This window comes from Megalops cyprinoides, chromosome 19 (genome assembly GCF_013368585.1).
Source record: "Megalops cyprinoides isolate fMegCyp1 chromosome 19, fMegCyp1.pri, whole genome shotgun sequence".
Classification (NCBI taxonomy): domain Eukaryota; kingdom Metazoa; phylum Chordata; class Actinopteri; order Elopiformes; family Megalopidae; genus Megalops; species Megalops cyprinoides.
The window spans coordinates 22,801,447-22,828,820 of NC_050601.1; the positions used below are offsets into that span (position 1 = coordinate 22,801,447).

The 27,374-nt window shown below is 43.2% G+C and overlaps 1 protein-coding gene across 7 annotated transcripts in view; it reads left to right on the forward strand.

Annotated features, from left to right (window-relative positions):
* The window catches only part of rbfox1 (RNA binding fox-1 homolog 1), a 255,119-nt gene that overhangs the window by 16,480 nt on the left and 211,265 nt on the right, over positions 1-27,374 (forward strand). For 5 of the 7 annotated variants that reach the window (XM_036553347.1, XM_036553348.1, XM_036553351.1 and 2 more), the window contains exon 2: positions 10,756-10,800. The exons of the other annotated variants lie outside the window; for them this stretch is intronic. In XM_036553347.1, the coding sequence (XP_036409240.1) occupies positions 10,756-10,800 (45 nt within the window). The remainder of the gene's footprint in view (positions 1-10,755; positions 10,801-27,374) is intronic. 7 annotated transcript variants of the gene reach the window in all.

A 27,374-nucleotide genomic window follows, 5' to 3' on the forward strand; every position in this document is an offset into this window, starting at 1 on the left:
GTTTTATGGTTTGGCGGGATAACTCGGTTAACCTAAATACCACCACAAATGTTCAAGAGTGCCCTAAACTTGTGTATAAAGTATTTGCTTTTTACATATATCACAAAACCAAGCAATCACATTTTATTCATAGCATTGTACACATTGCATTTTCTGCTGGTTTTATGGTTTGGCGGGATAACTCGGTTAACCTAAATACCACCACAAATGTTCAAGAGTGCCCTAAACTCGTGTATAAAGTATTTGCTTTTTACATATATCACAAAACCAAGCAATCACATTTTATTCATAGCATTGATCCAGTTCTCAATAGTTGTGTCTCAGGGCAGCACTGAAGGGCCACACCAGGCCCCAGAGATTTTGGTCAGCCACCGCTGCATTGAACTATTGAAGCTGTCCAGCTTTCCGAGATAATAGTCCAGTTTTAAAAAAGAACAGTCCAGTTTTCATGAGTAGTAGTGCATTTTTCTAGTGTAACTGTGGCCTGTGTAGGTCAAAGGGTGAGCTGCACCTGGGTCTCAGCCAGGTGGAGCGTGTTAAACTGTTTTATCATGCAGTGCTGGAGTTCTGCGAGTGGTGCGATTGCTTTTGTGGGTCCTCTGCCCTCGCTGCTTGTAGTTGGGCTTCAGGTGTCGCTCGTGTCTGCCGGCACACCTCGCTTATTTTCCATGGTCAGGTGTCGCTAGGATTCGCCATCCGTTTGTTGCTTGTCAGACCCCAGGTATCACTCGTCGCTATTCACTTGTCAACTTGAGGGCAGTGGCTTTTTTTTTTAAACACACCTCGGTCTTGGGACGTCACCTGGCCGGGAGTCCCAGGAAGGTGCCTGCCTTGAGCATCTTTAACTTGCTGTAATGTGAATATCCCTTTATGATATGGGAAAATTATTCCTTTATTTAAATTATTCCTTTAAATCTTTCCATTTTAAGTGTTACGATTTCCAGGGAAAACGTACACTCCAGCATACACACTATCCACTTGTCCAGCTTTTTACTGAAGAAATTCTTGTTTGCACACCTACTTCAGGGGTACAACAGCCAGACCCCACATGGGATGTTAACCAGAGACCTTCTGATTACAACCCCAGTTCAGGTAATTTAGGTTACTTTGTATTTATTTGCCTTCATAGCTGTTTTTAGTTTCAATTTGGACCACATTGTTAGAGGGAGCAATATTGCGCGGTGTGCATGAATTGATATTCTTAAGCAGCATCCTTTACATTGGGCCTCAACATTTTAATACTGTAGACTTGGATGCAAATGAAAAGGTTTTAGATCCATTCAAATGGTCATTTTTGTTGGGCTGAGACACCAGTCAGTCCTTGTACTTGGAGAAAGCTGTCGTCATGCCAGCAGTGTGTAGCAGTTTAAGGGTTTAACACTGTAACAAATGCAGTTTGATTTTATACAAGATGGCTTGGCGCTGTGGTAATGCCACTTTTTGGTGCCATACTCACGCTTTGAGACAAACCTGACCGTAAAAAAAATACTATTTTTGTGTGCATAATTTAATTTCCCTTAATAATTCAGAGTCTCCTAACAAGTAGGAGCATCTGGAATTGGATTTATCTGACACGGAGGTCTCCTGATGCCTTCGGACAAGAATTAATTATCCGCGTTAATTTGCGCACTACATAATTTTAACCACACAATCAAGCCTCGGAGATGCCCGGTAAATGTAGATTAAATGCTTGGCGATGATCAATTTTCCATGGTATTGCTGGGATTGATAATGAATGGGGGAACCCGGTGTTCGCGTAATTACGCTCTGATTAAAGTTCTCTGCGAAAGATAGGAGCTGGGCGAAGACAATGAATAAAATTAGATTCTGGCTGCTGTTTTCTTTGGGGAGAACCTTCTTTAATTGGACAGAAACTTTAAACTTTACTCCAAATAAGAAAACTGGGCTACCTGCAATGCCCCCTGAGTGGGAAACTTCACGGTTGGATCTGTTTGAAAACTTCAGTTTGCATAAAGCACTCTAATCAGCATAACAATGCAAGTAGTCAAATGGCTTTGGGCTGATGGGTTGATGTATAAACTCAAACGCTTTAAATGAAATGTTACTGTTGGTACTAAGGTGTTACCCTTGGCACTACTATTGTTATGGTAGAACCTTTCTGGATATGTTGTAGATAGCCAGAAAGTATGTACTTTTAACATAGTGTGGTTTCTCTTTGTAATATTTTCCCTACAAGGAACGATTATATAAACGGCAGTGCAAAAGGAGCAAAAGGGCTTATTTTGCCAGCGGCATTATGGTTCATAAAACTATAGCGGAAGAGCTTTTTATACTGCAGCATTTATGTACCATAAGCACACGATGTAGGTTTGCCTTTAAAATCCATAAATAAGTCTGTGCTGTTTAGTTGTTAGGGGAAGGTTCAAGATTGTCCTACAAGACCAGGTTTACCACACAAGTTAATTATCACAATTTAATGCATATAGCTAAGAACAATTTGCTGGGATCAACTGAAACAATAAAAGATTGTCAGTCACAGATGTAGATATGAAGGTCTGCCATATAGGTGTGCGCTGAATGGTACGTATTGTCATTCTGGCAGTATTTGAAATGGAACAGGTGGTATTTTGGTAAGAATCTTGTCGAATCTGCTCTCAGCCACAAAGCCCATGCGGTGACAGCGGGGCTTGTCAGGCTGGTGCTGGAACTGTGGGCATTATGCAGGCGAAAACAGCAGTTGACATGTTGGCCTTTATGTCCGTTTCGCTGCAAACGGGGTCTTGGGTGTTGCGGCGGGGGGTCAGGACAGGATGGAGACGGTGTCCATAGAAACCTTCACGTGTAATTTGAGCACCAGCGCTTACTGGAAAGACTGTCAGCAACATAATAAGCAAATTGATTCTCGATAGGGAAGGCACTATATGACTCTTTAGAGTCCTCCACAGAAAAGGTACTCTGTGTCCTGGCAGGAAAAATAAGATCAAAAAAAGAACAACTGCCACACCAAACAGGAAGCAACTATTAGCAATGCCTACCGGAGAATATCATCAGATATTCTGCGGCCTCTGTAAAATGAGTTATATAGAGATTTCAAGAACAGGAGCCGGATTGGCTGTTTGGTCACGCGCCGAATGCAGTCGAGTTGGCCCGTTTGTCTGGGCTCATTTAAACCTTGCCTTTAGTGGAGCGCGGCTCGCCGCCTGTGGTCGAAACGCCTTTTAACTTTACGTAGTTAGAACTCATTTCATTTCCTGCTGTTTCAGTAGAAAATGTGATGGGTTGGAGGAAAAAAGATTACCCCCACCGCCCCCACCCCCCAGCGTCATGGCTTTGAAAAATCCCGCAGTTACTCTGACAAGAGCATAGCGCTCAAATCCCCTTTTGGACCGAGGCTCGGCGGCTGACATCTCATTATTTGCCTCAGCTGTTTCACGTTCACCTTCACCCTAATTAAGGAACTCAATGAATATATTATTCATAGTTTGATTCTTCCGCCGGTGTCATTGGTCAGGTTAGTCAGAGAAGGAAAAATGGATATTTGACTTCTCTGGGAATTAAGCCCCTCTCTCTTCCGCTCTTTCTCACGCTCTCTCTCTCTCTCTCTCTCTCTCACACTCAAGTCTCCACAGTTAAATTACAGCCTTAACTGTCCTGACTTTCAGCTCATAAAACTCGGCGCGTTCTGACTGCTATGAGAACGGTCATCAAATATAAATAAGTACTTACCACTCATTTCCCCGGACGCGAAATGACATAATGCCAGGTTGTCGCACACATTGCCTCCTAGATGCATGCATTTTAATACACTGGGGATTTAGAAATCGATTGCTTTTAGGCAGACCACTTTATGGCAGAATGAGTGTGAAGTATATGTCATAGTTCAATGACACAGCCCTCTCCCCATCTCTTTCAGTGGGTCCTTTCAGGGAAGGGAAGATGGTGAGGATTTTGTGTTCATATTCTCAGTACATCTCTTTTTCGATATCTCAAGAGGTTTATGCTGCGATAGGTTTTTGGGTAGGAATGTGGAGTCAGTGATTTTTTTCTGCACTGAGAAAAGAGCTTTAAAAAAAGACACATTTCAGGAAGATGCGAGTCCAAATATGTTCCAGCGTGTGTAGTACCTGCGAACACTCGGAGGAGAGGGGCGATTTATTTTGAATAAGTTCCTCTCCAGCTTCCCGCAGAGTTCAGCCAGCTGCTCAAGCTCTGTCTCGGTGCGAGACGCCCCCCCCCCCAGCCCCCCCCCCCGCCGCACCCGATTCGCTCGAGGCCGTCTCTTTACGCTTCGAGAGGGCCGCTTGCGCAGATCAGAGGAGCACTCGCCAAACACCACGGAAACGTGGTAGCATTTTTACGGGGTCTCGCTCAACGCGGGGCCCCCGGGGAAGAGGAGGGAAGATCTGCTCTCAAATTGTCCGCTGAAGGCTGTTTGCTCTTCAATACTGTGCCCCATCCCCCCAACACCCCCGCCCCAAATTGGACTACATTACTGATATTTGTAAACAAAGCCAAAACTCCTCATATCAAAAAGTAGCATGTCAGTATACTGAAAAATATGGCTTGTAAAATATAAAGGATGCATAATTAACATATCAAACTGTTTAACATTATTACAAAATATTGGCAAATTTACTATCAGTGTCTGAAAGACGGTGAGTAAGGTAAGATGCAAGGGGAAAAGTGATTATAGTCACAAGCTCATCATAGTATGTTAGGTAGGATTTGCTCATTTTATTTTGATGTTTCGTCACTATGTTGACCTGTTCCCTTTGTAAAATGTATTAGGAGTCTTAGCTGCAGAAATATATTAAATAAATCTTTTCATGGGCTGGCCCGGTCTGTGTAGAACAAAGCTTCGTTTGAAATGCATCAATTAAATATATCGGCTTCAAGTAATCTGAGCCAGGGTGTAAGATGGCACTTGTATGCTTTGCTTATGGGTTAATAAGACTCTTCAATCATAGTTACCAGCAGTCTGGCTTTGGTGCTTGATTTAATTTTTCTTTTTTTTTGTTCTTCCTGAAACTGGACTCTTTATATAAGGGAATTAACTGCTATTATGAGCAGAATAATTGCAAACTACAATTATCATAATGTAGCTCTCCCTTTGAAGACATTGTATAAAACAGCAGAGATTTTGGTGGCAGTGAGGCATGATTGTAAAGTACAAGGAACTGGACTCAAGAGAAGATGATTGCAGGTTCAAATCTCATTTGTACTGTTGAGCAAGACACCAAACCAGGATTGCTTCAGTGGCAATTCCCAGTTGTAGAAGTAGATATTATATGAAAATATAAACTGTGTAGTGTATATTGGACAAGGGCATCTACAAAGGCAGCAATTTATATAATCTGTCAAGATGAATGAAAATATACAGCAGCCATTCCTGTTTCCAAGCATAATGTTTATCTGATCAGTTTAACTTACCATTACATCAGGAGCACGTTATGGACACATTCCGTGCTGGCAGAAATGACTAAATGATAAGTCATGCTGTAATCAATGTGGCTGTTAGCTCAGTGTGAACTTATGGCTCCATCCAGCAAACCCTACAGCATTTTTGCTCAGTGAGAATCCGCCAGTGAAGGTGACACTGCATGGCCATCAACGCGTGTGCTGTGTTCACACATATGCAGAAGGCAGTAGCCTGCTAACGCACTTAATGACCTTCTGTAGCAGCTCTATCTGTCTTTATGGTTTGACGCAAAGCACTTGTCACTGGTTTTGTCTATAAATAAAGTGGTTCAGTGCGTCAAGCCAGCGACCCCTGATTGGCGAAAACCCCATGTTATGCCTGTTTGTCTGGACAAATCAACATTTTAGTGTCTTTGACAGATACATTACAAGTACCAGCGCAGTCCCCAGGATGGACACATTACCTTCATATGCCTTTAAATGAGCATGTTACATCTACCTGCACTTTCCTTAAGATGAACACATTACATCTATCACCACAGTCCCCAGGGTGCACACATATTACTGCCCCCCTCCTCCATTGCCCCAAAGGACACAAGGAGACCATGCAGAGCACATTTATATTCTGACAGGTCCATAAAATAGTTGAGAGGTTTTTTTGGCTATATTTATCTCCCTGTAATCATCTTAAGCTTTAAGCTGCAGGGATACAGAGAGTGTGGCTGCTTTGATAACATTCTGATGGACGTTCTCGCAAGGAGCCCACAAAGACGATTTGAATATCTTTGTTCAGAAGAGCAGAATTGATTAATTAAGGTAGACTTCGTTAGAGTTCCTATTTTAAGCTTCGGGCAGAGGTACAGTGAAAGTGCGTACATTTTACGAATATTTCTCTCCTCCACAATCCAAAAGCCCACGGTCACTCAGCAGAAGTTAAAGCAGACAAATAGGTGCTCTAAAATGCCTTTCTGGGCTCTTTTAAACGCAACCAGGAGGAAGTGGATAAGTAGGCATATTGAGGTCACTACACGCCTTTCTTTGAAGTCCCTTTTTATTTCCTGCTAATCTTAAAAATGTAAATTTGGTGTAACGACTCCAGACAAGAGACCAGAGGAGCGCACTTGAGGGCGAAATTCCTCTGAAGGGAACGGTTCCGCGGGTGCCTGCCTCAGGTCAAACAGCACCGGGGAAGAAACGCACAATGCCCCGGTTCCCAGACAAATTAAAATCAAGCATTTAACCAGCCAAGAAGCAAACAAATAAAAATATAATTAAACATGGGGAGCCTTGTTATAAAAAAAAAACAACCAAGTAATTAGTGTATATTAGACTGGAAATAATTTAAATATTGTACGGCATGTTAGGCAGAGGACAAAGGAATGTGTACCTCAAATGACCTTTACGCTAGATAAGGGCACTTTGCAGACAAACATCAGTGCGAAAGGCTGACTGATTGTCAAGAGACAGGATAGCATGGGTATAGGTATCTTTTCATATTACTTAAATATTAAATGTCCCTTTAGTTCTGTAGCCTCCGCTTGACCATGGGCAGAGGGTACACGTTGGTGGATCCTGAGCCCTGTGATTCACCCTTATCAATAAAATCAAAGGTTTTCCAGATCATAATGGGAGATCATAGACATAATCACTGCATGCTACTGCTGTGCTGCTATACCTCATGATCCTCTCTCCAAGCAACCCTGCAGCATTTATATGCAACTCTGCATTTCCACAGATAGATGGCAGAGATAAAGGATCTCAGTACTTATTAGCATAGATAGCTTGTATTGTTGTGCTCAGGGTTTGCCATACACATCAAACGACCATACTGAAGACTGTTTCAGAAATTGAAAAGCTCACGTACAGATTATATTCATCATGATTTTATATATATATATATATATATATATGAGATCATGATGAATATAATCTGTATGTGAGCTTTTCACCAAAAGAAGCCAGATGAACAGGGAACCAATACTACCTATACTGTTAATAGGTATGAAATACAGTATATACATAAACTGTAGTGTGGCATGCACTGCGTGACGATTCCGGAATGATGGGACGTTGGGAGCAGCGAGACGCAAATCCCAGTCTCGGAACAGGTGTTTATTTACAGGTGAGACGGCGCACATGCTCAGAGGACGAGATAAATAAGTCTTCTTCAGTGCTCCCTCAGGGCTTTCACCGAATGAAAACAACAGACTAAAATAAGAAAGACGGCATAACAAACTAAAACGAAGTCCCCAGATGGGCGGAAGAGAATCTCTGTTGCCTTTTCAGACTTTTCCGTAGTTCACCTCTTCTCTTTTCTCATTCTCCTTCCCCAGCCGCTCTCCTCTCTCTCATCAGAAATCCTGAGTTTGAGCCCTAAAACAATACAATGTTTTAAATGCGGATCTTCAAGAACGGATAACTACCTCTATGTACATCTGTCTAGACATAAATACATGTGTGAAATTATGTACACACATACATATACATATAGTACACGCCCACATTATGTGCAGTACATCACTAATTGATCACTGCTATTACCCTCTTATGCATAAAAGCCATCAGACTCTATTGCTTGATCCATTACTGAAAGGCAATGCAGCAAGCAAACCTTTGTAGTGTCTTTGCTATGGTTTGGATGGGCACTGAACCTAGAACCATGTGGTCCCAGGGAGACCTGGGGTGGTACTGTGAAACAATAAAAAAAACCCAGAGGAAACATTTGGGTGGCTGTAGCATTTATACATCATCCCTGCCACACACTTTTGGTGTGTGCTTGAGATGTCTAGAGAATTTCCCTTAAATTAAGACTAAATAGTAACTTTAGTCTTTAAATTAAATTAAAGAGTTGATTTATATACATTTGTAGATATACAGTATATGTGATATATAAGATATGCACGTTGCTTGATAACTGCTTGGTAAACTACTGACTACTGATCATTTTTGGGGGGTAACAAAACATACTGTAATGTGGGAAGTGGCAGGGAGGGTGTGGGGGTGGGAGTGCCCTAGGGTCCTAAATGGTACACAGCTGAGCTCTGTCTCCAGGCCTCCTGTTTTAATGGGCTTGAAGACACTGTTGAAGTATTGCGGGCCACACAGATGGCATCGATCGTCCTATTGATCGTGTTTCATGAGGTGAGAAACGCAGTACATTTTTAAAGAGAGGGACATGCTCAGTAAACTATAAATCACATAATTATAGCTTTTTAATGCAATTCAGCTGCAGCTTAAGATGTAAACGCACAGCTCCCTTTTGTCCTTCACTTGACCGTCATATTAGTCGTCATCTTTTGATTGATTCGTTAAACATTTTTCGCACTGTACATTTACCATGCAAATGTCTCACAACATGTATTAAAGACATGCGTTCTCACAATTGCATATTAAATAAACGTCAAAAAAACATCCTCCTGCTAGTCCGGCGTGTCGTGATGGTAACGCACTCATTGATTTTGGCTCTGAGACTTTACTTTCAAAGCCGCGCTGCAATGTGTGTGCATACGTGTTAAATTGCCTGTTGAGTAATTGGCCTCCCAGTTAGCACAAAGCTGCGCCACGCATAACCTGACATGACACAGCTCCGAGCGAAACACACCTGCCGGATCCCGCCCCTGTTCCTGCATTAACACAAACAGGCGCAATTAAAGGCAGCGAGCACACTGCCAAACCGCAGCTTCCCTGGACCCAAATGTGGATATTTGTGCAATCGTGTGCTGCATGTCATGTTTTTAGGAACAGTTACTGGGGCGCCACCTTAAACCGAATGGTGTCGCATTTATACAGTTTTCCCCCTTGAATGTTTCGCTGAAAAACCTGAAGCCAGTGAGGATATTTGCACATGCTGACCGAGCACTTCTCGAGCAGGCGCCAACTAATCACTTTCCATGGGTTTGATTTCCAGATCCTTGCTGCCTGTTTACAGGGAGCTTGAAACGGATGTTTATCTCAGGAATCAGAGATGAGGTAAATCTGATAACTGATGAAATTAAGTATTGATAGTCTCTTCAGGGAATTGTCCTTGGAGCCTATTAAAGCTTTTGTTGTTCGGAGCTTGCCTATATCCTGTGCTTCGTCATGAGAAGTGATCCATGGGATGAATGACAATGTAATGGAGAGTTATCTTTGAATATACATAGCTTGTGGGGACAGATCTTATCCCGGTTTCTGTGGCATGGACTACAGTCAACAGTGCCATTACCCACAATCCATTTCATTCAAAGCTACGGTGCCAGGCAGGGATGCTGTGTGGGTCCTGCTTTTTAATCCCATGATGTGACTCAGCGTAGGACTGGGCTCACAACCCATCATTTTTGTGGGAGGGTGGAGTGGGGGGGGGGGGGGGTGGGGTTGTGGGGTCCATACTACGTGTGTCACTGTGGCATTAACGTATCATAACTAACGGATCAGCACCATTCAAATTCAGATGTAGTCTACAATGTAAACACTGACTCCTTTCTTAAAAAATAAAACAATGGCCTTATCTGTGTATTTCTGAGGAGCCCACTGTATCAGTGAGGATGTGCTCTTTGGTACTGATTTTTTTCTTAGTAATCACTGCCATCTACTGGCTGATTATGGTATTGGTTTCTGGGGAGGGGGAGAGATAGATCTGCATCCTTTGTCCTCCTGCTGTCCGTATGCAGATATTGCTGTCACAGTGAGAGGTGAGTGATGATGCCTAAAACTGTCAGCACAGTGTCTGGATGCAGGTACCCCTTACTACCTTACAGCAATATAAAACTGCAGTGTTTCCAGGTGAAAAAGGCCATTTGCCATGTAACTTATGATTTAGTGTGGCAGGTATTACTGCAATTGAGTCGACGCTGGTAGGGATTTTTAAGAGTGACAAGCAGAGGGCTGGATTAACTGATTTATGTAGTGTGGGTGTTGTCCAATCCTGGATACTGCATACAGGGCTGGATCAACTGACCTACAGTATGGTGGTTGTGAGCACCTTTGTGTATTTGTATGTGTTACAGGTAGTCACAGTGACATGAAAAGTTGAGAATTAAATGTGAAATTATTTTACCTTCAGTATAAGTGTGAGGATGTGTGTGTATGTGTGTACATGTACGTGCAGAGATTTGAGTGACTGCCTACATATGTCTGTACTTGTGTGTCCACATGTGTGCCTGTGAGTGCGTTTGTGTGTGTGTGTGTTTGTGTGTGCGTGTTTGCGTGTGTGTGTGTTTTTGTGTGTGCATGTCCGCTAGCAGCAGGAAGTCCAGGAAGCGGCGCGGGGCTGCACTCGAGCGTCGAGGTGGCGAGAACGCGATCGTGAGGCTGCTGGTTGGAACCCGATTGGACGGGGAGCTTGCGATGTGTCATTCCGGTGCACTGAACCCCCCCCTCCCCCTGTTTCTCTTGCAGGATCCGGATGCTGAGCGCGGAGGCCACGTAGATAAAGGAAGCACAGTGAGTGAAGGATGGATTTTGTACCTCTGTGTGCTCGCTGCTTGTCATGCATTCAGCCCGCCAGCGCGGATTAAAACGGGATGGCTGCAGGCGCTTGATAGACCGCCTGATTCCTAAAGCCTGACAGTGAAACCTCTGTTGACTCCTTTCGCCTCCTCTGCGCGGTAGACCCCGTTCCTGCAGCTCAGTGAGTGGCGTGGGCGTGCCCCTCGTCCCGGAGGGGACCTGTGATTGGATTGGCAGTTGGATGGGGGTTGACCTGCACGGTTCCAGTCGCCTGGGGTTTGCTCACCAGCTGTGGGTTCCCTGGCTTGATCCTGGGAGCCACATTGTGCATCTGGGGTTTAGCTCCAGCCACCTGTTATTGATGAGGTCTGATTGAGCTCTGGGTCAAACCCTGGCTTGGCGTCACCTAGCAGTTATACACTTTAAGCCAGACATGTGTGGCCAGAGGGATGTTTGCGTTCAAAGAAAGTCACAATTATACAAGTCAACAAGTTGTTTTATGTTGTTGACTGCCTGTGAAAGTTGGGGCAGCTGTCTGAATTAAGGTAAACCGATTATCCAGTTCCCAATTCTAGGCCCTAAGACAGCTCAGCGTAAGTCCTAATCAGTTATGTTGATGGCTACCCAGTTTTATTCATTTTTTTAAAGGGCAGAGGTTAAATTATGTGCGTCTTTCACACACTCACAGCTCTCCCTTGTTTTCAAAAGCAGTCATAGCACACTACCCGGGGATGTGAAACCAGTATCAGCATTCAGCCAGCGGCTCAATCAGACATAAGTGCTCAGCTGGGTGCAAAGCCTGCGCGCACAGCGTGTTCCTGGTGATGAGGGGTGAGGGAACACTGTGCTAAGCTAACGGCGCGCGCTTGTGTTCCATGAACTGAATACCGCGTCCTCGTGTTTGGATTAACTCACTGCAATAGATGTGATGTTTGTGAGGTGCTCCACTGCAGCAAGAGCGCCGGTCCGAACTGTTCCCAGCGGCTCTCGTGATTGCTTGAATTTTTGTCTGCCTTTTTTTTTCAAGTCCACAATGGCTCATCAAAGGCCTCTTCTGAAGCAGCCTCATTGGCTGTCCTCGGCGTGACATCAGCACATCAGTTCCGCCCTTAATTTCCAAGCCCTCTCATCCGTAGCTTAGTGCTGTAACTGATGTGTGGGTGATTTCTTTGAGCGTTTAAGCAGAGGAGGCAAATGTGGAACCAAATGCATTTTGTCCCATTGGGTGAATGCATTTATTTCTGAATTGCATAGCCTGGGTTTGGCCCCTGTCTTTGTTCTGTTTACTTGTTTTATTTTACCTTTGGATGTAAAGACGAGTGGGCAAAGCAAATACGCCTCTTCTCTGATGACGTGGAGGTGAGGTTTTTGAGCAGAGGTGTAGGAAATGTTTGCCTTTTTTTTGGAACTGATTCTGGATCATGGTCAAAATCTGCCATTTGAATGATCGGAGATGGGCATTTGCAGTTGCTTGCTGATCTTAGACCTGTTGTAAAGGGCAAAAAGTAGTGTGCCCAAAACACTTCTTAATCATTTTTCTCCCTGATTGTGCCAGGTATTAAGACCAAGGTATTGTGCCAGCCCAATTTAGAATAGCATACTCTTCTTGCAATGAATAAAGTCATAGTCAAAGTAAATCAGTCATAACACCTCTTTATAATTGATTACTGTCAGGTTTAAACAATTTTATATCAATTCTTCAGAAGGGGTGCTCACTTGGCAACAGAGGAGCTGTGGGTTTGAATCCAGGTGGCTGGAAAATATCAGTCGTGCTATTTTTTTAGGTAATCCATTCCAGTTGCTATAGCTGCTCTATTCTATGTTTTTGTCTTTATTTGGTACTACCAAACTGTCAGTCAATAAGTAAATCTTGGGTGAAGTGCCAGTTTGTGGGAAAGACTTGTTACAGTAAGACTGCTTTGTCTCTATTGCTGATCCTGGGTGTCCAGCTTATGTGCCAGCCTCACCTCCATGTGTCTGCGCTCCGGGTTTGATTTCAGTCTGTAATTAGTTGATTGCATTTCAAAAAAAGGGTTAGTATTGGCACAGGTTAATGCAGCCATTGTGAGGGATGTGTCCAAAACCGTAATCAGATAAAAAGTTGGAAACTCTGGGTAATTAACAGTGGATTTTATTTAATAATAGGAATATTTTATTTCATCACCATGAATTCTGCATTTGTGGACTTTGCCCATGTAGGGAAGAACTAATCAAATTGAGAGTAATCAGATATAACAGAATCAAGTCTAATTTAATCAAACCTAATCTAATATAATATGTGATCTAACCTAATCTATGGTTACTGTGGTTAAGACCTGTCATGTGCAGCCAGACAGAGATGACCATCTTTAAACAGAATGATACGGTTGCAGGCTTAGTGATATGATGTAGAGCTGTGTCACACAGTAGAGACAGTCTACTGCACCTTCATCCTGGAATAAACCCATTTGTCAATGGGGTTGATAGGGGTCTCAGAGCTCAGCGCTGGATCAAAAGGTTCGCCAAGGTATGCCAGCATTGAAACGAGGAGAGCTTTTTTGCATATTAATTCAGCGAGGTTTAATTCATCTAAAGACGACAATGGACGAGTTCCTGGTTGAAAGTCAGATTTATCCTGATGCCTTTTTTCCTCGGGCCTTTAGGTTGAGTCTCTGGAGATTCGCGTGGCTTTAATATGCATCGGTTAGCGGGGGGGGGGGGGTGAGAAAAATAGTTAAGCGCGTCCAGGAATTTAGGGCTCCGCTTCGTGGTCCATTTTCAAAGCATCCAGATTGCCTTTAATGCGCCCTCCCGCTGAGTCCGGCCTTGAGCTGAAATGCAAATCAAGGCAGCCGTATCTGCTGTGCTCCTGTCACAGCAACAGGCCAGCGACCGGGACTCGCACCTCGCAGACTCCTCAGACAGGCTGCATCGCCGTTTCCGCTCGACTCCTGACAGACAGATGTGGCAGCGATGAGGCAGAAATGAGGCAGAAAAAAAACAGAAAAGAATAGATATAAAAGCAGAAAAAGTGACACTTGAATACACTTGTTAATAAAAAAAACCCCACTAACTGCAAAGCAGGGGGACTCAGATAGTCTTGTTTAAGCATTTTGTAACTGTAAGTGTTTTAAAACTATGTATTTTAACTTCAGCTCAAGGCGAATAGTCTCTCCAGCTTAGTCTTGGTCCCTGTAACATTTCCTCTGTATTCTTCTGTTAGAGTGAGTGTTTTCTCTCCACTCTTGTCTTTGACTGGCTTTCTGTATGCTCTGTGGAGTCTTTGTTGGGTTTTGGCTCTCACTGTTCTTTCAGTTTCATTTGTGTGTGTACAGATCATTGTGGTTCCCTCTGTGACATTCCTACACAATGTCAGACTCTGCTGTGTCACATTTCACCCTGAACGCCCATTGACTAGTCCATCCTTGGCTCTGAATGTCTTCGTTTTTCTTGCCTTGATTGCTAAGATCACTGCGACAGATTCCTCATAAAGGTGCACTGTTTCATATGAAATCTGATTGATTTGATTGACCTTTAGAGAGTCCTGGTGTGGCATTTAGAGTTAAGAGTCAGCTGTTTCAAAACCTCTCCTGAAGACACACACAGGACACACACATACACACACACAGACAACCACATGGCGAGGGCAGTGGCGGCTTTTGAGACAGAGACATAGAGGCTGAAATTGTACCATTTACAATTGACTGTGTTGATCTGATTTTTATCGTTATTTTTAATCATAAAATAAATTAAAATAATAAAGAAGGAATTAGGAAGGAAGGAGTCAGCCACTGTAATTCCCTATCTCTTTAATTGCATCTTGTGATGGAAGACTGGATGATAGGTACGATTGTATGCAGTCAGTCGTCCAACATGCAGGTGGCAGCACAGTCAGAGAATTTGAGGATGATTGTCAAGTGCAGTTGACAATTGCACGGGTTTGGCATTATTCATGACATAATATGCACATTAGAGGAGTAGGCAATGTCAGTGGGATTAAGGTGCAAGCAAGTAATGTGCACTAACAGGGAGTTGACTGGAAGCCCATAAATCTGCTCATTGTACTTGCCTTGATGTTATTTCCTAGGGAGAAGGCCTGCTTAACCTGCTAAACGCCATTCTGTCCACGTATTTATAATGTTTTCTGACTCTGTTTAAATGGAAAAATAATGCAACATGGGATTCATCTCACAAGAGAGGCAAGTATGAAAAACAGCCTGACCCAACTTTCAAAGGTCTCATTAACAAAGATTTACAGACATTTCAACAGGATTTGCTATTCCCCTGTTAGAATGGCTGGCAGTGGTATTTTTTTTTTTTGCATGTGTGACAGCGTATCCCGCATATTTTGTGACACGGTGGCTGTCCAGAACCCCGCGAGCTGTCAGCTTGGGCGCCAGTTCCGCACACCTTGCTTATGACAGATAAATATGAGCACTGGGAGAAGCCACCAGGGAGAATCGTGTGAGGAGATGCCGCTGACGCTGCCGGCTCAGTTTTTCATAACCCTCACATGAATAACATTTGCAATATTTTCCCCGAGCTAACGTGGCCTTGGACGCCGAGAGGGAGGCTTTCTGACCGGGGCTGACACATGAGCGTGTCTGAAAGAACGGTGGGGAAAAAATAAATAAAAATAAATGTGAAAACGCGACACAATGCAGAGTTTATCTCGCCGTGGCACAAGCGAGAGCAGTCGGAGGGACTCGTTTCAATTTCCCAGCAGCCATTGTTCCAGCAGATATCTGCCGGAAAACTCAGACATCCTCCATATGTGACAATTGCTAAGGCTGGGAGGGGGGGGGGGGGGGGGGTGTTTATTCTTGCGCTCACAGCCAAGATTACTTATCGTGAACTTACTGTTCGTTGTTCGTGAAGTGCCATTTCGTACTGGAAAATAAAGCAATGCAATAAATATGTAAATGCTGATAAATGCTGGAGCATCCAGGAAAGCAACAATGGATGGATTTTGGGCCCTATTTCTAGATTAATAATTACTTATGAAATGGAAGGAAGCCATTATGTAGGTTATTCCTCTGTGGGCCTCTTTTGGTCATAAGCTTTTAACTGTTTGTCTCCTCTTCCTAGTGTAGGGTAATGTAGTTGTCTGAGGGGGCTGGGAACATAAATGAAGGTTATGTATGTGTTCCTCAGGCTGTTGTCTGTCTTGGTTGGCCGGGGACTAGGATCTGCATTGCTACTGGCCAAGTGAGGGAAATGCAGGTGACACTAAGAGGCAGAAATACTCAAGCACATGTTACCTTGTGCAGACATTAAAGAGGGTATTGAAAAAAATACACTACATTACAGGCATTTAGCAGACGCTCTTATCCAGAGTAACTTGCATTGGTTAGACTAACTTTTTTTTTTTTTACAATGTTATCCATTTATACAAATGGATATTTAGTGAGGCAGTTGTGGGTTAAGTACCTTGCTTTAGGGTACAGCAGCAGTGCCCCAGCAGGGAATCAAAACAGCAACCCTTCAGTTTTGAGTCCTGCCCCTTAACCACTATGCTACACTGCCGCCCTGCAAAATATGTTTTCCACAATATATTTACAAAATTACTTCTATGAGTGTGGCAACATGCAATTCACACCTAGTATTGCTCACATTTTTTTATGAGGACAGGGTCATTTCTATTGACTGAATTATGAATTTCAAACCATTCTTTAAGAAAGGGTGCTTTAAACATGAAAACGCAATGGACATGTGTTGTGAGAGGTAGATCGAGCTCATATGTGTCTCTCCTTAGCTTTGAAAGTGTGTGGCTCCAGCTGACTGCTGCCCCGACAGAGAGCACTGTTGGTGATGCGGTGGGAAGACGAAACCTAGGGAAAGCGTATAGTTGTACGCACAATAGTAAGCATTGGAAAATCAGTTGTGTAAAAAGTAATTTATCTGGTGCTGATGTGTGCTTGGCCAGTCTGATTAGAACCCCTTTTATTGGGATTCACCATGAGACACTTTGAGACAGTTAGACCTCCCTCTTGTTGGCGTGAAAGTGGGAGAAATGCGTTAGATTTGTGTTTGTTCTCAGTATATGTAGGCTATTGTATGGCTGTGAGACATCACAGCCTTACACAGTGATGTCAGCCTGGTCCACAGTCAAGACATCTAGTGTGAAATATCTCCTGAAAAACAAACGTGGAATTCAGTAATCCGGGGAGAGTCATTAAAGGGAGGCTGCCTGTCGAAACCCCCCATGGACCCGCGCCAGGCATTAAGCGTGATGCCTGTCGAAAAGGCAAAGTGCCCTTAATGAGGTGCAAGGTGTCACAGGCGTGGGACTAAAAGCTTTTGCGGTTTCAACTGAATCAGTGGTCACACAGACAACCAATCTACTACCTGCGATGGAGATCTGCAGAAAACACCATTTACTAGCCTTTACTAGTATGCTGTTGTTACAACAGAAAATCAAGGCAACATCTCAAGTGGGCTGAAAGGAAAAAAAATAGATCCAGATATGTAGGCTTTCGCAATTGATAGTCAATTGAAAAGTGCAGTAATTACACTCTGTGTTACTTCCTGGGTACAAGCGCAAAGGCATTTTGATCAAATGAGACACGGGAAGAGAGTACAATGTTCTAGCTCTGTTAACGTAAGCTCTTTAAGTGCACGGTGAGAAAAAAACACACACGCACAGATAAGAGATCTTAAAAAGCAGCAAGATTAGCAAGTAAAGTGAGAGAGTTCTTCACAAGAGGGAGATTAGCTTGACAGGGTGTGTGTGTGTGTGTGTGTGTGTGTGGAGGGGTGGTGGGGGGGTGTTAAGGGATGTAAGTGCCTCTGCTGGAGATGAAAGCGATCCATTTGAAGTGAGAGACAGGCGAGAGAGAAACCAGGGAGAGGATCGTTACGCTTTCTTTTATTTGTCCGAGAGGGTTCTCTGAGGGAGAGAGGGAAAAGGAAGAAGGAGAAAAAACAGAGAGAATCCTCAGTATCGCTGAGCGGTACGTGTGTTTGAGAGAGTGAGAGGAGACAGCTGTGATTTCGCGTATAGAGGGGAACGCACTTCAGTGTGAGGTTTTCTGCAGAAATGGACATGATGCCCTCGCTTTTAGGCCCACAATGTTACAGCAGGCATGAGCAGAGCTGAGTAAAGCTGCGTTCATGAAAGAACCCCCACTAATGTTCTTAATGCAGGTTATTAATATTTTTAATCTTTTTCCGCAGGTTGGCATAGGAGCACAGTCCATTTCTGCTGAAAATGCTTGAATCATTTAGTCTCAGCTTTACATGCATGCATGCCAAATGCAGAATGGTTTATGAATTTGCAAATTCAAAATGCAAATTTTAAGGATTATACATATTTTAATATACTGTATATCAAAATGTATTGCATATACAGTGTTAGAATGCGTGTCAGGAATTGCCACTCTCACATATGCAGTATTTTGTATACATGAAATGTTTGTATACATGTACAAAGTTGTACAAGTACATGTTTTTTTAGAAATATATAAAGGAAATTGATAACTGATATACTTCAAAATAGATATTTTTTAGTGCATGCATTTACAATGTAGTTTGGAGTTGATATTGAAACAACTATTTTTGACAGGACCCAAAAACATCAGCTGCACCATTCTGAGGCAGGAGTCTTCAGGCATCAAGCTCAAGTGTTTTTAGTTTTATTCTGGGTCAGCTGGCACAAGTCAGGGAAGTGGCCCATAAAAGTGGGGTCCTCTTGGACATGAGGTGGAATTCCTTGCAACGAAGTTTTCAAATTGTGCTGAATTTGACAAAAAAAAAAAAACTAAAATGAATGCTGTTTTGTGATGAAACTTGATTGATTGCAAAACAAGGGAGAAAAGCCCTCACAATTTTCAAAAATGCCTTTTTAACACAGACTCACAGCATACCTGTGTACATGTTTAGGGTGGCTTGGCTCTGTGCTTGCACATGATGTGTAAATTACTGGCTATCTTCCTTGCAGAGTTATACTTCTTTTCCATTTTAACATCCCAGGATGCCCTTTAATAAATGGAAAAGCACGGTGAGGTAATCTGGCGCGGCGCTGTCAGCGTAACGCGGAGCAGGAGTTCTCGGCTCCGTCTGCCATCAGATGGCACCAGAGGATAACGCTGAGGAGGAGAGGCTCTCAGCGCGGGCTGCACAGCAGTGCTGAAACAGCCCCCCGCTCACTGATCCAGGAGCAGTACCGCTGCTTTCACGAGCGCTGCACTTCCACACAGTTACGCCACAGACACAGATCTGAGCAGGCCTGTTTATGAATAAATATGAACACCTGCGCATTGCACTGAGAAGCTTGAACTGATCTCAGGTCAGCTTAATGGCTTTTTTTGATTCCATTGGTGGAAACTGGTAAGAGGCGTTAAGGTCTGCTGTGGATCAGCTGTATGTTCTTCATTTGTGTTGTTGCTTGTTCTCTTGCTAATTATGCATGAAATAGCAAGCTTCAGTGCCATTACCTTGACTTTCTGTCTGAAACATTTGAGTGGGGAGTGGACTCAGAATGTGAACTTTGTCGCAAACAAAACAGAACAGGCTCCTTACTTGTATACGGGCAAAAACACTCAGCTGTATTAACACAGTCTTACCTAGGTGTTTCAGATATACCCAGAAACAGCCACATAAGGCTGGTATTCAGAATTTAATTTGTAGTGAAAGATGTGTCAGTGTGTAATTTCTGTGTGTTTGCATGTTCATCTGGGGCTTACAGGTACTGTTTATTAAAGCTGCATCATAGGTACTAATATTTTGCCTGCCCACCTCCAATACAGATACTTTTTGCATGCTTAACTTTGGCAAAAACTGAGACAGTCTTTTCAGAGAGACTTTCTTAAAATGAGTTGACTGCCATATCAAATGAAGGGTAAAAATGAATTTCAACCACACAGGCAGGGACTGTACTTCCAGTTATCCACAACCAGAACAGGCACTGAGGAAGTGCCTGCCATTTAATGGCTGTCACCCCTGCGCTCCAGTCAATGCTGAGCTTTAGACAGCAGTAAGCACAGTTAAAAATGGAGAAATGGGATGGTGACTAAAGGTCTCACACAAGAAGCCTTAGCCTAAGCATGAGCCTTAACCAAATGAAGGAAGAAACATTTCCTTATGGGTAGTAATAACTGAACAAATGTTCCCAAAGACCAGATCACAGGCAGAGATAATTGAAAACCTGGGGGTAAAAGAGGTGACATGGATCAGTGGTATGCCGGGGCCTCTGAACAGTAGTTCCTCCATGGCTGCTGCCGGGTGGAGCTTAGCATGAGATGTCATAATCACTGCCCATTTTCCGACACAGACTGTGTCACCTCTTCACACTGCATCTTGGTTCCACCTCAATCCCTGCTCTCTATCACCTGCTACTTGTACTACTTACTGTTTATTTTATGTGTAGTACTGTAATGTGTTTTGGATTCTGTGATTGATATATAGTAGTATACTTGGCTTTCCTTGTCTAGTCAGGTTGCACAAGTTGGCTTAGGGTTAACTTAGGCTTGAATAGTGTTATGCTCACAATCACTGGTCTGGCAGTGTTGTTAGCCTGGTCTGACACTGTTGCTTATTCAACCTAAATGGATATACTTATGCTCTGTTGTGCTGGAAGCCGCTTTGGATAAGTGTCTGTTAAATGAATGTAATGTATGTAATATATAATATGGAGGCAGGAGTGAGGTTTGGGGGTGTGTGTTACATCACACCATGTTCTTCTGCTCTCTCTGTAATCACACAGTTAACAGGAAAACAGTACCCACAACACCTCTCTCTTTCTTTTGAAATTACAGGGCACCTGGGGCAGCTATCTGGGAAATAAAAGTGGACAAGGGTTTCACTGTCCAGTTGTCATGTAAGAGCTTTACATGTATTTGAACCTTTTCAGGGAGGAGAAATAAGTCAACAGGTGTACCTCCAATGACAGCATCTAGCTGGACAAACAAAACACACCCATCAAATCAGTAAGTTTCCAGCCAAAATCTTTCCTCAGGTTTTTATGTTCTTGGGCAGTGGATTACAGTATGTAGAATTCTTACTGGTTTAAGTGTCTTTGAGTGACGTATTATTGTTGATAGAAGTAGCTCAGAGTAAATTAAACAGCTATTTGAACAAGAGTCATTGACTCTCAGCACCATCTTACTGCACACTCATCGCAGCCAGTCTTTGGAGAAGGAAAACCCCGATCTCAGATGTTCAGAAGTGTTGCAAGCACAAGAACACCACCCCAGCATTCAGTTTCCTCTATGGCTGGTCCTTTCAGTTTCATTTCATTCAGCAGCCATCGTGTGGACTCGCCGCTGGTGTCTGTGCACGCCAGTGTTTTTGCTTTTTACCGGCCAGCAGTGTGGCGCAGGGCCTGAGGGATGTGCTCTTTGTAGTTTTTCCCCTTTTTCACCCAACTTTTTGTAATCACCAACTGGGCTTTAGGCTCACATCACCATGACAACCACTGAGCACAGGGCAAGATGAATGCAATCCTCAGATACACTTGCTAGGTTACTGCAGCTCTTTTGCCACACTACTCCCACAGTGCACCAAGAGGTGTAGGCCGTTGCAGGATAGGAGCACCCCCTGCACTATCCGATGACCTCATAGACACCCAAGTGTGCCCCAGGGTGTTCAGAGCAGTGCATTGAGGGGACCCTGGCCAACCTGCAGAATGAAGCCAATAAGTTGAGCTCCAGCAGAAGACATGTTTGAAACTCAGGGCACACGGCTTAGCTGGTGCTCGGAACAAGTACTTTCACTGTCTGAGCCACCTGAGAGCCCCTCTGGGAGCTGGATTTTTAATTAGAAGGTTGTAGGTTTAAATTGCAGACATTGCATTAAATGAGCAAGTCTCAAGTCCTCCTACGAATACCTAGCAGTTTACAAGAACAAATAATATGCGGATGAAGCCAGCCGGTTATAAAAGTCACCCTGGGTTACCGTCTTCTTTAAGCCATGAGTAACATGAATGTGAACGTCAAGACATTTCTTTAGGTTTGTTGCCTTTGTCTCCCGTCACTTTCCGTCAGTGAATAAGTCTGCCCGGTAACCTGTGCTGACACCGTTTCCAATGGAAAAAAGCAGGGGAGGTTTTCAGTCGTTTGCTGTATTGAAGCAGTACTGAGAAAGAGCCAAGGCCATCGGAGCCAGTGTTTTCAGGGAGTGTTGAGTCACTGCATTAACGCCCGCGTTTGACCGCCGAAAGCGGCCGATCGTTGTGTTATCTGCGGGCGATGAGTATCTTAAATAGGCGTTTGCGCGGTCCTTGAGGAACTTAAGTGACTCCTGTCTGCTGCTATTCATTAGGGCTTTGAATGTTGCCAGCGCTCGCCGTGTCTAGCTGAGAGAAGGACACAGGGGAAACGCAGTGGCACCGCTACGCCTTGGAAAGAAAAGCAAAACGCCAAACCCTACTTAACCTCCTGCTGAAACCCTTCATCCAGGGAAAAAGCCTTCATGTAACAGATCCTTCGGTTAATGTATTAATGTATAGTGGGCTCTTCAGTTTGTTGCTTGCTTGACATTATGAATTTTCCCACAAAATGTGGTTTAATTAATGGAAAGGGCATTCTGTCTGTTTGGTTTGAAATGACATTGAAAAGAACATAAGAACTTAAGAACATATAGTATGACGAGAACAGGCCATTCGGCCCAGCTAAGCTCACCATTACAATTAAAGAGTATTCAAACCTGCCTCAAGTCTGGACTTGAACACAGCAAGGGTCTCTGCCACAACTACATGACCTGGCAACCTATTCCATGTATTGATAACTCTTTGTGTAAAATAATACTTCCTTATATCAGTGCGGAACTTATTCTTCACTAGTTTCCATTTATGTCCCCTTGTTGTACAGACTGAACTCACCCTAAAAAATGAATTGTAGTTAACCTTATTGAGTCCCTTTATAAATTTAAAAACCTCTATTAAATCACGCCTAAGTCTCCTTTAGCTAAGTCTAAATAGGTTGAGTAACTTGAGTCTTTCCTCAAAGCTTTTATATTTCATGCCAGGAACTAATTTAGTTGCCCTTCTTTGAACTTTTTCAAGAACCTCAATATCTTTCTTGTAGTGCGGGCACCCAGACTGCACACAATATTCCAAGTGAGGTCTGACTAAAGCATTGTATAATTTCAATATAACCTCCTTAGACTTATAATCAATAGTTTTGGCTATATATCCCAGCATCCTGTTGGCCTTTTTTACTGCTACAGCACACTGCCTAGATCCTGTTAAGCTTGGGTCAACTATTACTCCCAAGTCTTTTTCAAATTGAGCACATTCTAGTTCCCCCCCCCCCCCCCCCCCCACGAAGTAGTCTTTTCTAAGGTTCTTATTTCCTACATGCAAGACTTTACATTTATCTAAATTGAATGTCATCTGCCAGGTATCTGCCCACTTTTTGGCTAGATCCCCCTAGTTTTGTTTCATCTGCAAATTTTTAACCTCTGCATCAAGATCATTTATGTATATAAGGAATAGCAAAGGCCCCAACACCGATCCCTGCGGGACTCCTCTTTGTACAGGACCCTGCTTTGATCCAATTCCTCCCACAATTACAGTCTGCTTTCTACTAGACAACCAACTTTGAACCCACTCAATGATAGTTTCTGTAATTCCTGCAGATTTCATTTTCACTATGAACTTCTCATGTGGTACTTTGTCAAATGCCTTTTAAAGGTCCAAATAGATAATATCATACGCTTGGTTTGAGTCTAAACACACTGTAGCTTCCTCAAAAAGTCCAAGAGTTTTGTTAAGCATGACCTCCCTCTGCGAAAACCATGCTGGCTATCATTTAAGATACCATTTTGTTCAAGGAATAATTCCAAATTGTCCCTAATGATGGATTCCAGTAATTTACATGTGATACAAGTTAAGCTGACAGGCCTATAATTTCCTGGATCAGTCCGGCCTCCTTTCTTGTAGATAGGTACTACACTGCCATGTTTCCAGTCATCTGGTATTTCTCCAGTTTTAAGAGTTTGCTTAAAAATAACTGTCAGAGGCTTGTAAACCACTTCCACTAGTTCCCTGAGAACTCTTGGATATATTCCACTGGGGCCTGCTGCCTTATTTGTTTTAAGTTTTTGAAGTTTATCTAGTACTTCTGCATCAGTTAAATCAATTTCCTCCATAAGACTCTGAGAACTGAATGCACCTGAAGGCATATGTGAAAACACTTCACTAGTAAAACTCCACAAAGCAACTGTTTAGGGTAGTGTTTCTCAATCCTACTCCTGGAGCCCCCCTGTCCTGCATATCTTCTATCTATCCTTGCTCCAAACACACCTGATTGAAATTAGTGTGATGCTCTTGATTAAATTAGGTGTGCTCAGCTAATCAAAAGTACCACTGATGAGTTCAGTCAGGTCGGTAGAGCAGGGAAACATGGAAAAGCAGGGGGGGCCCAGGAGCAGGATTAAGAATCAGTGGTTTAGGGTATCAGCAATAGCTTTGTTATCATAAACCGTAACTCCATCCTTATTTTTTATACCTCTTACCTCATCCTTAGCTATCCTTTTTTGACTGTAATATTGAATAAAGCGTTTAGAGTTGCTCTTTGCATCTAATGCAATCTGTCTTTCAAAATGCCTTTTAGCTTCCTTATTTCTTTCTTAACTTGAGCTCGCATATTACTGTATTCAATCTTATTACTCTCTGAGCTGTCCAACTTGTATTTTCTAAATAATTTCCTTTTTTGTTTCAAATTGTCCTGTAAGATACTTTATGATTGTTTACATGACAATGACAACTCCAGATCAAACACGTCTGTTATGGGGTTTTATCATTGCCTTTGTGTTTCTGTGTTGCTCTTATGATCTGTGCTTTCATTGTTTCGCAATGAAATGACCTATATTTTATCCTGCTCTTGAAGCAGCAGCTTGTAGCGTGTTGTTGGCGGATGGATCAAAAACAGTGTTTATATCACATGAACTCTGCAGTTCATTATGTTTGGTAGACAAGAGGCAGTAGGGCAACAGTAATAGCATCTGTAATTACATTCAGCCCACTTACATTTGTTTGGTCTGTTATTGTTGGGTATGTAAAGTGATGTGTGTGATACATGCTGATTGTCCGTTGAGTATGACTAACATTTCTCCCGCGGTTTCAGGCCCGTGCTGTGATGCCGCGATTCACGCTGTGGTGTGCATTACAGGTTCGACTGAGAGTGATATTAAGTGGAATAATGTGTGGGTGACGGTGCTTTGGAGATCATGGATCACATTATGTCATGTTATATTGCTTAGGATAATATGTAACGGCTGTGGTAAGAAGCAGGACCCCCGTAACCCAATGGTGGCTGGTTCGATTCCCAGGTGGGGCTTCGCTGTTGTAACCTCGGCCAAGGTACTTAACCCAAATGGTTTTACCCGCAGTGCAAAACCTGTGGGCTATGTAGGTCCCTCTGGGAGAGCTCCTGCTGTTGGTTGGGTAATGGTGGAATGCATATATATTCCTACTGCTTTCCAGTGTTATGCTTCAGCCCTAATGCACCTGCTGTGCTGTACTTGGGTCCTTGTCCTTGTGTCTAGCTTTTGTGACATGTTGCCATGATGCCCTTAAGCCTCAATGGATACAAATATGTTAATGATTAAATAATAAAACATTATACAACACAACTTTGTGTTCTCCTATCTTATTGTAATGCCCTGCGGCAGTGTTGAGTTGGTACTATTCTTTTCTGTTTAAGCTGTTCCGATCCTGGAGGACCTCCGTCTTGCTGGCTGAGTTTCATTCTGTTACCTACATGCGCACACCGGCCTCACCTGCCATACCGGCTGAGCTGAGCTCCTGTCCCAATAATGGCTTCAGTTAACCAATGAAGAGCAGAGGCATTGCGAGCTCAAGCTGTAACAACCCATTCCAGGAACCGCAGTTAGCAACAGTAAATATTAATATTATTAATAAACAAAGTGGCATTTAAACAGTCTCATGAGAGCTGTCTATATTTTTTTTTTGAAAAAGCAACAGGTCCTTGACGGTGTGTTTGCTCAGGCAAAAAGGCACAGGCAAAAGTAATTCTTCCTCTTGTCTTAGTATGTGCTCCTGTAAACAAGCCAGTGTTGCAAATAGTGTTGAGCTTAATCACAATTAGTTGCTTAATTGTTTGTGAGAGGGCCCGAATGAATCTTAAAATCAGTACATGCATACTGAAGGCATACCCTTACCACCGTACCTTTCATGGGTTAACTGAGGTAAAACGATTCGGCTTTGCCAACCGCCACAAACGAAAATTATAAGTTGTATAATCCAGTACGAGAAACTGCAAAAGCTGAAGATCAAATCCTCATTTTCAGTCAGCTCGACGCCGTCAGAGTCGGGGATGATATGATATTAAATTTACGGGGGTCTCGCTTTTCTGCAAGTTTGTATTGAGCCTCGGCGTAATAAATCCAGGCCTCCTCATCAGCGCACGGTCCCTTGGAAAAAGAAATATTGATCTTTCTCAATTTGATGTTCTCGAGCGGCAGTGCAAAATCAGTTAAAGGAGGGGGAAAAAGAGAGAGAGAAACGCGCGTAATTACAATTTCACAGCAGCCGTTGCAGAGTCCTCTGGGTGCGTCTGGGCCTGTGCGCTCATTAAAGCCGCGTCTCTGTGAAAGCGCAGCCGCTCTCTTCAGCTGCGCCACCGTGTTTAACTTCTGTGCCTGGGAGGGGGGGGGGAGCGAGGGCGTCGGGCGCTTCTGTTTTCCACCCGAGATCTCCGTTTGTCATTGACACGACAGCTTCTCTTCTCCCCATGGCAGGGACCCAGGCCCGTGACCGGAATGCTGTAGGTTCCAATCTCAGGTGGAGCGCCCCAGCTGCGAAAGTACCAGAATGTAAATGGATGGACGTGCTGTGCAAATCACTGTGGATAAGTGTGTCTCCCAGGGAAGTGCATAATAAAGCCTGTGGATGTTTAAATTTTTTTGATGACATTATTCGCATTTAGTAGAGACTCTTATCAAAATCAACTTACATCAGATATAATTTTTTTACAAGATTTATACAGCTGGACATTTACTGAGGCAATTGTGGGTTAAGGACATTGCCCCAGGGTACAGCAGCAGTGTCCGAACAGGGATTCGAACTGGCAACCTTTCGGTTACAAGTCCTGGTCCTTAACTACTATGGCACACTGCCGCCCCATGCAACTGGTGCACCCAAATAAACCATGCAATTCATGCAATGACCTGTTTGAATGAATATCAATGCATTATGAAACATGCTGTTTGGGATTTTGACAATTCCAAACTTTTTTAAATGCATGTGTTTTTGTGCAATTTTTATCTTGCTAATATGCAAAATGTAACAACAGTATAAAGTACCACTTGTTTGGGATGAACTATGGAGAAGCAGCAATAACACCACCAGAAACCTTTTGTGGTCTTTGCTGGATTCCTGCATAGCCAATACTATGCATATACATGTAGCTAAAAGATTGTGGAGTGAGATATATTGAATTCCAACAGGGACAGATATCTGTAGTTGTAAGAGTTGGGAACAAGTGTGAGCAGGGCCTGAATCCCTCACTGGAGGTCATAAGTGTGATTAATAAGCACATTTCATCGTGAGATTATTAAAGCCATTATTATTTTATGACGTGTCCGCTGGAGCTTCAGGCGGTTTAACTCAATTGAATTTCCCTGCG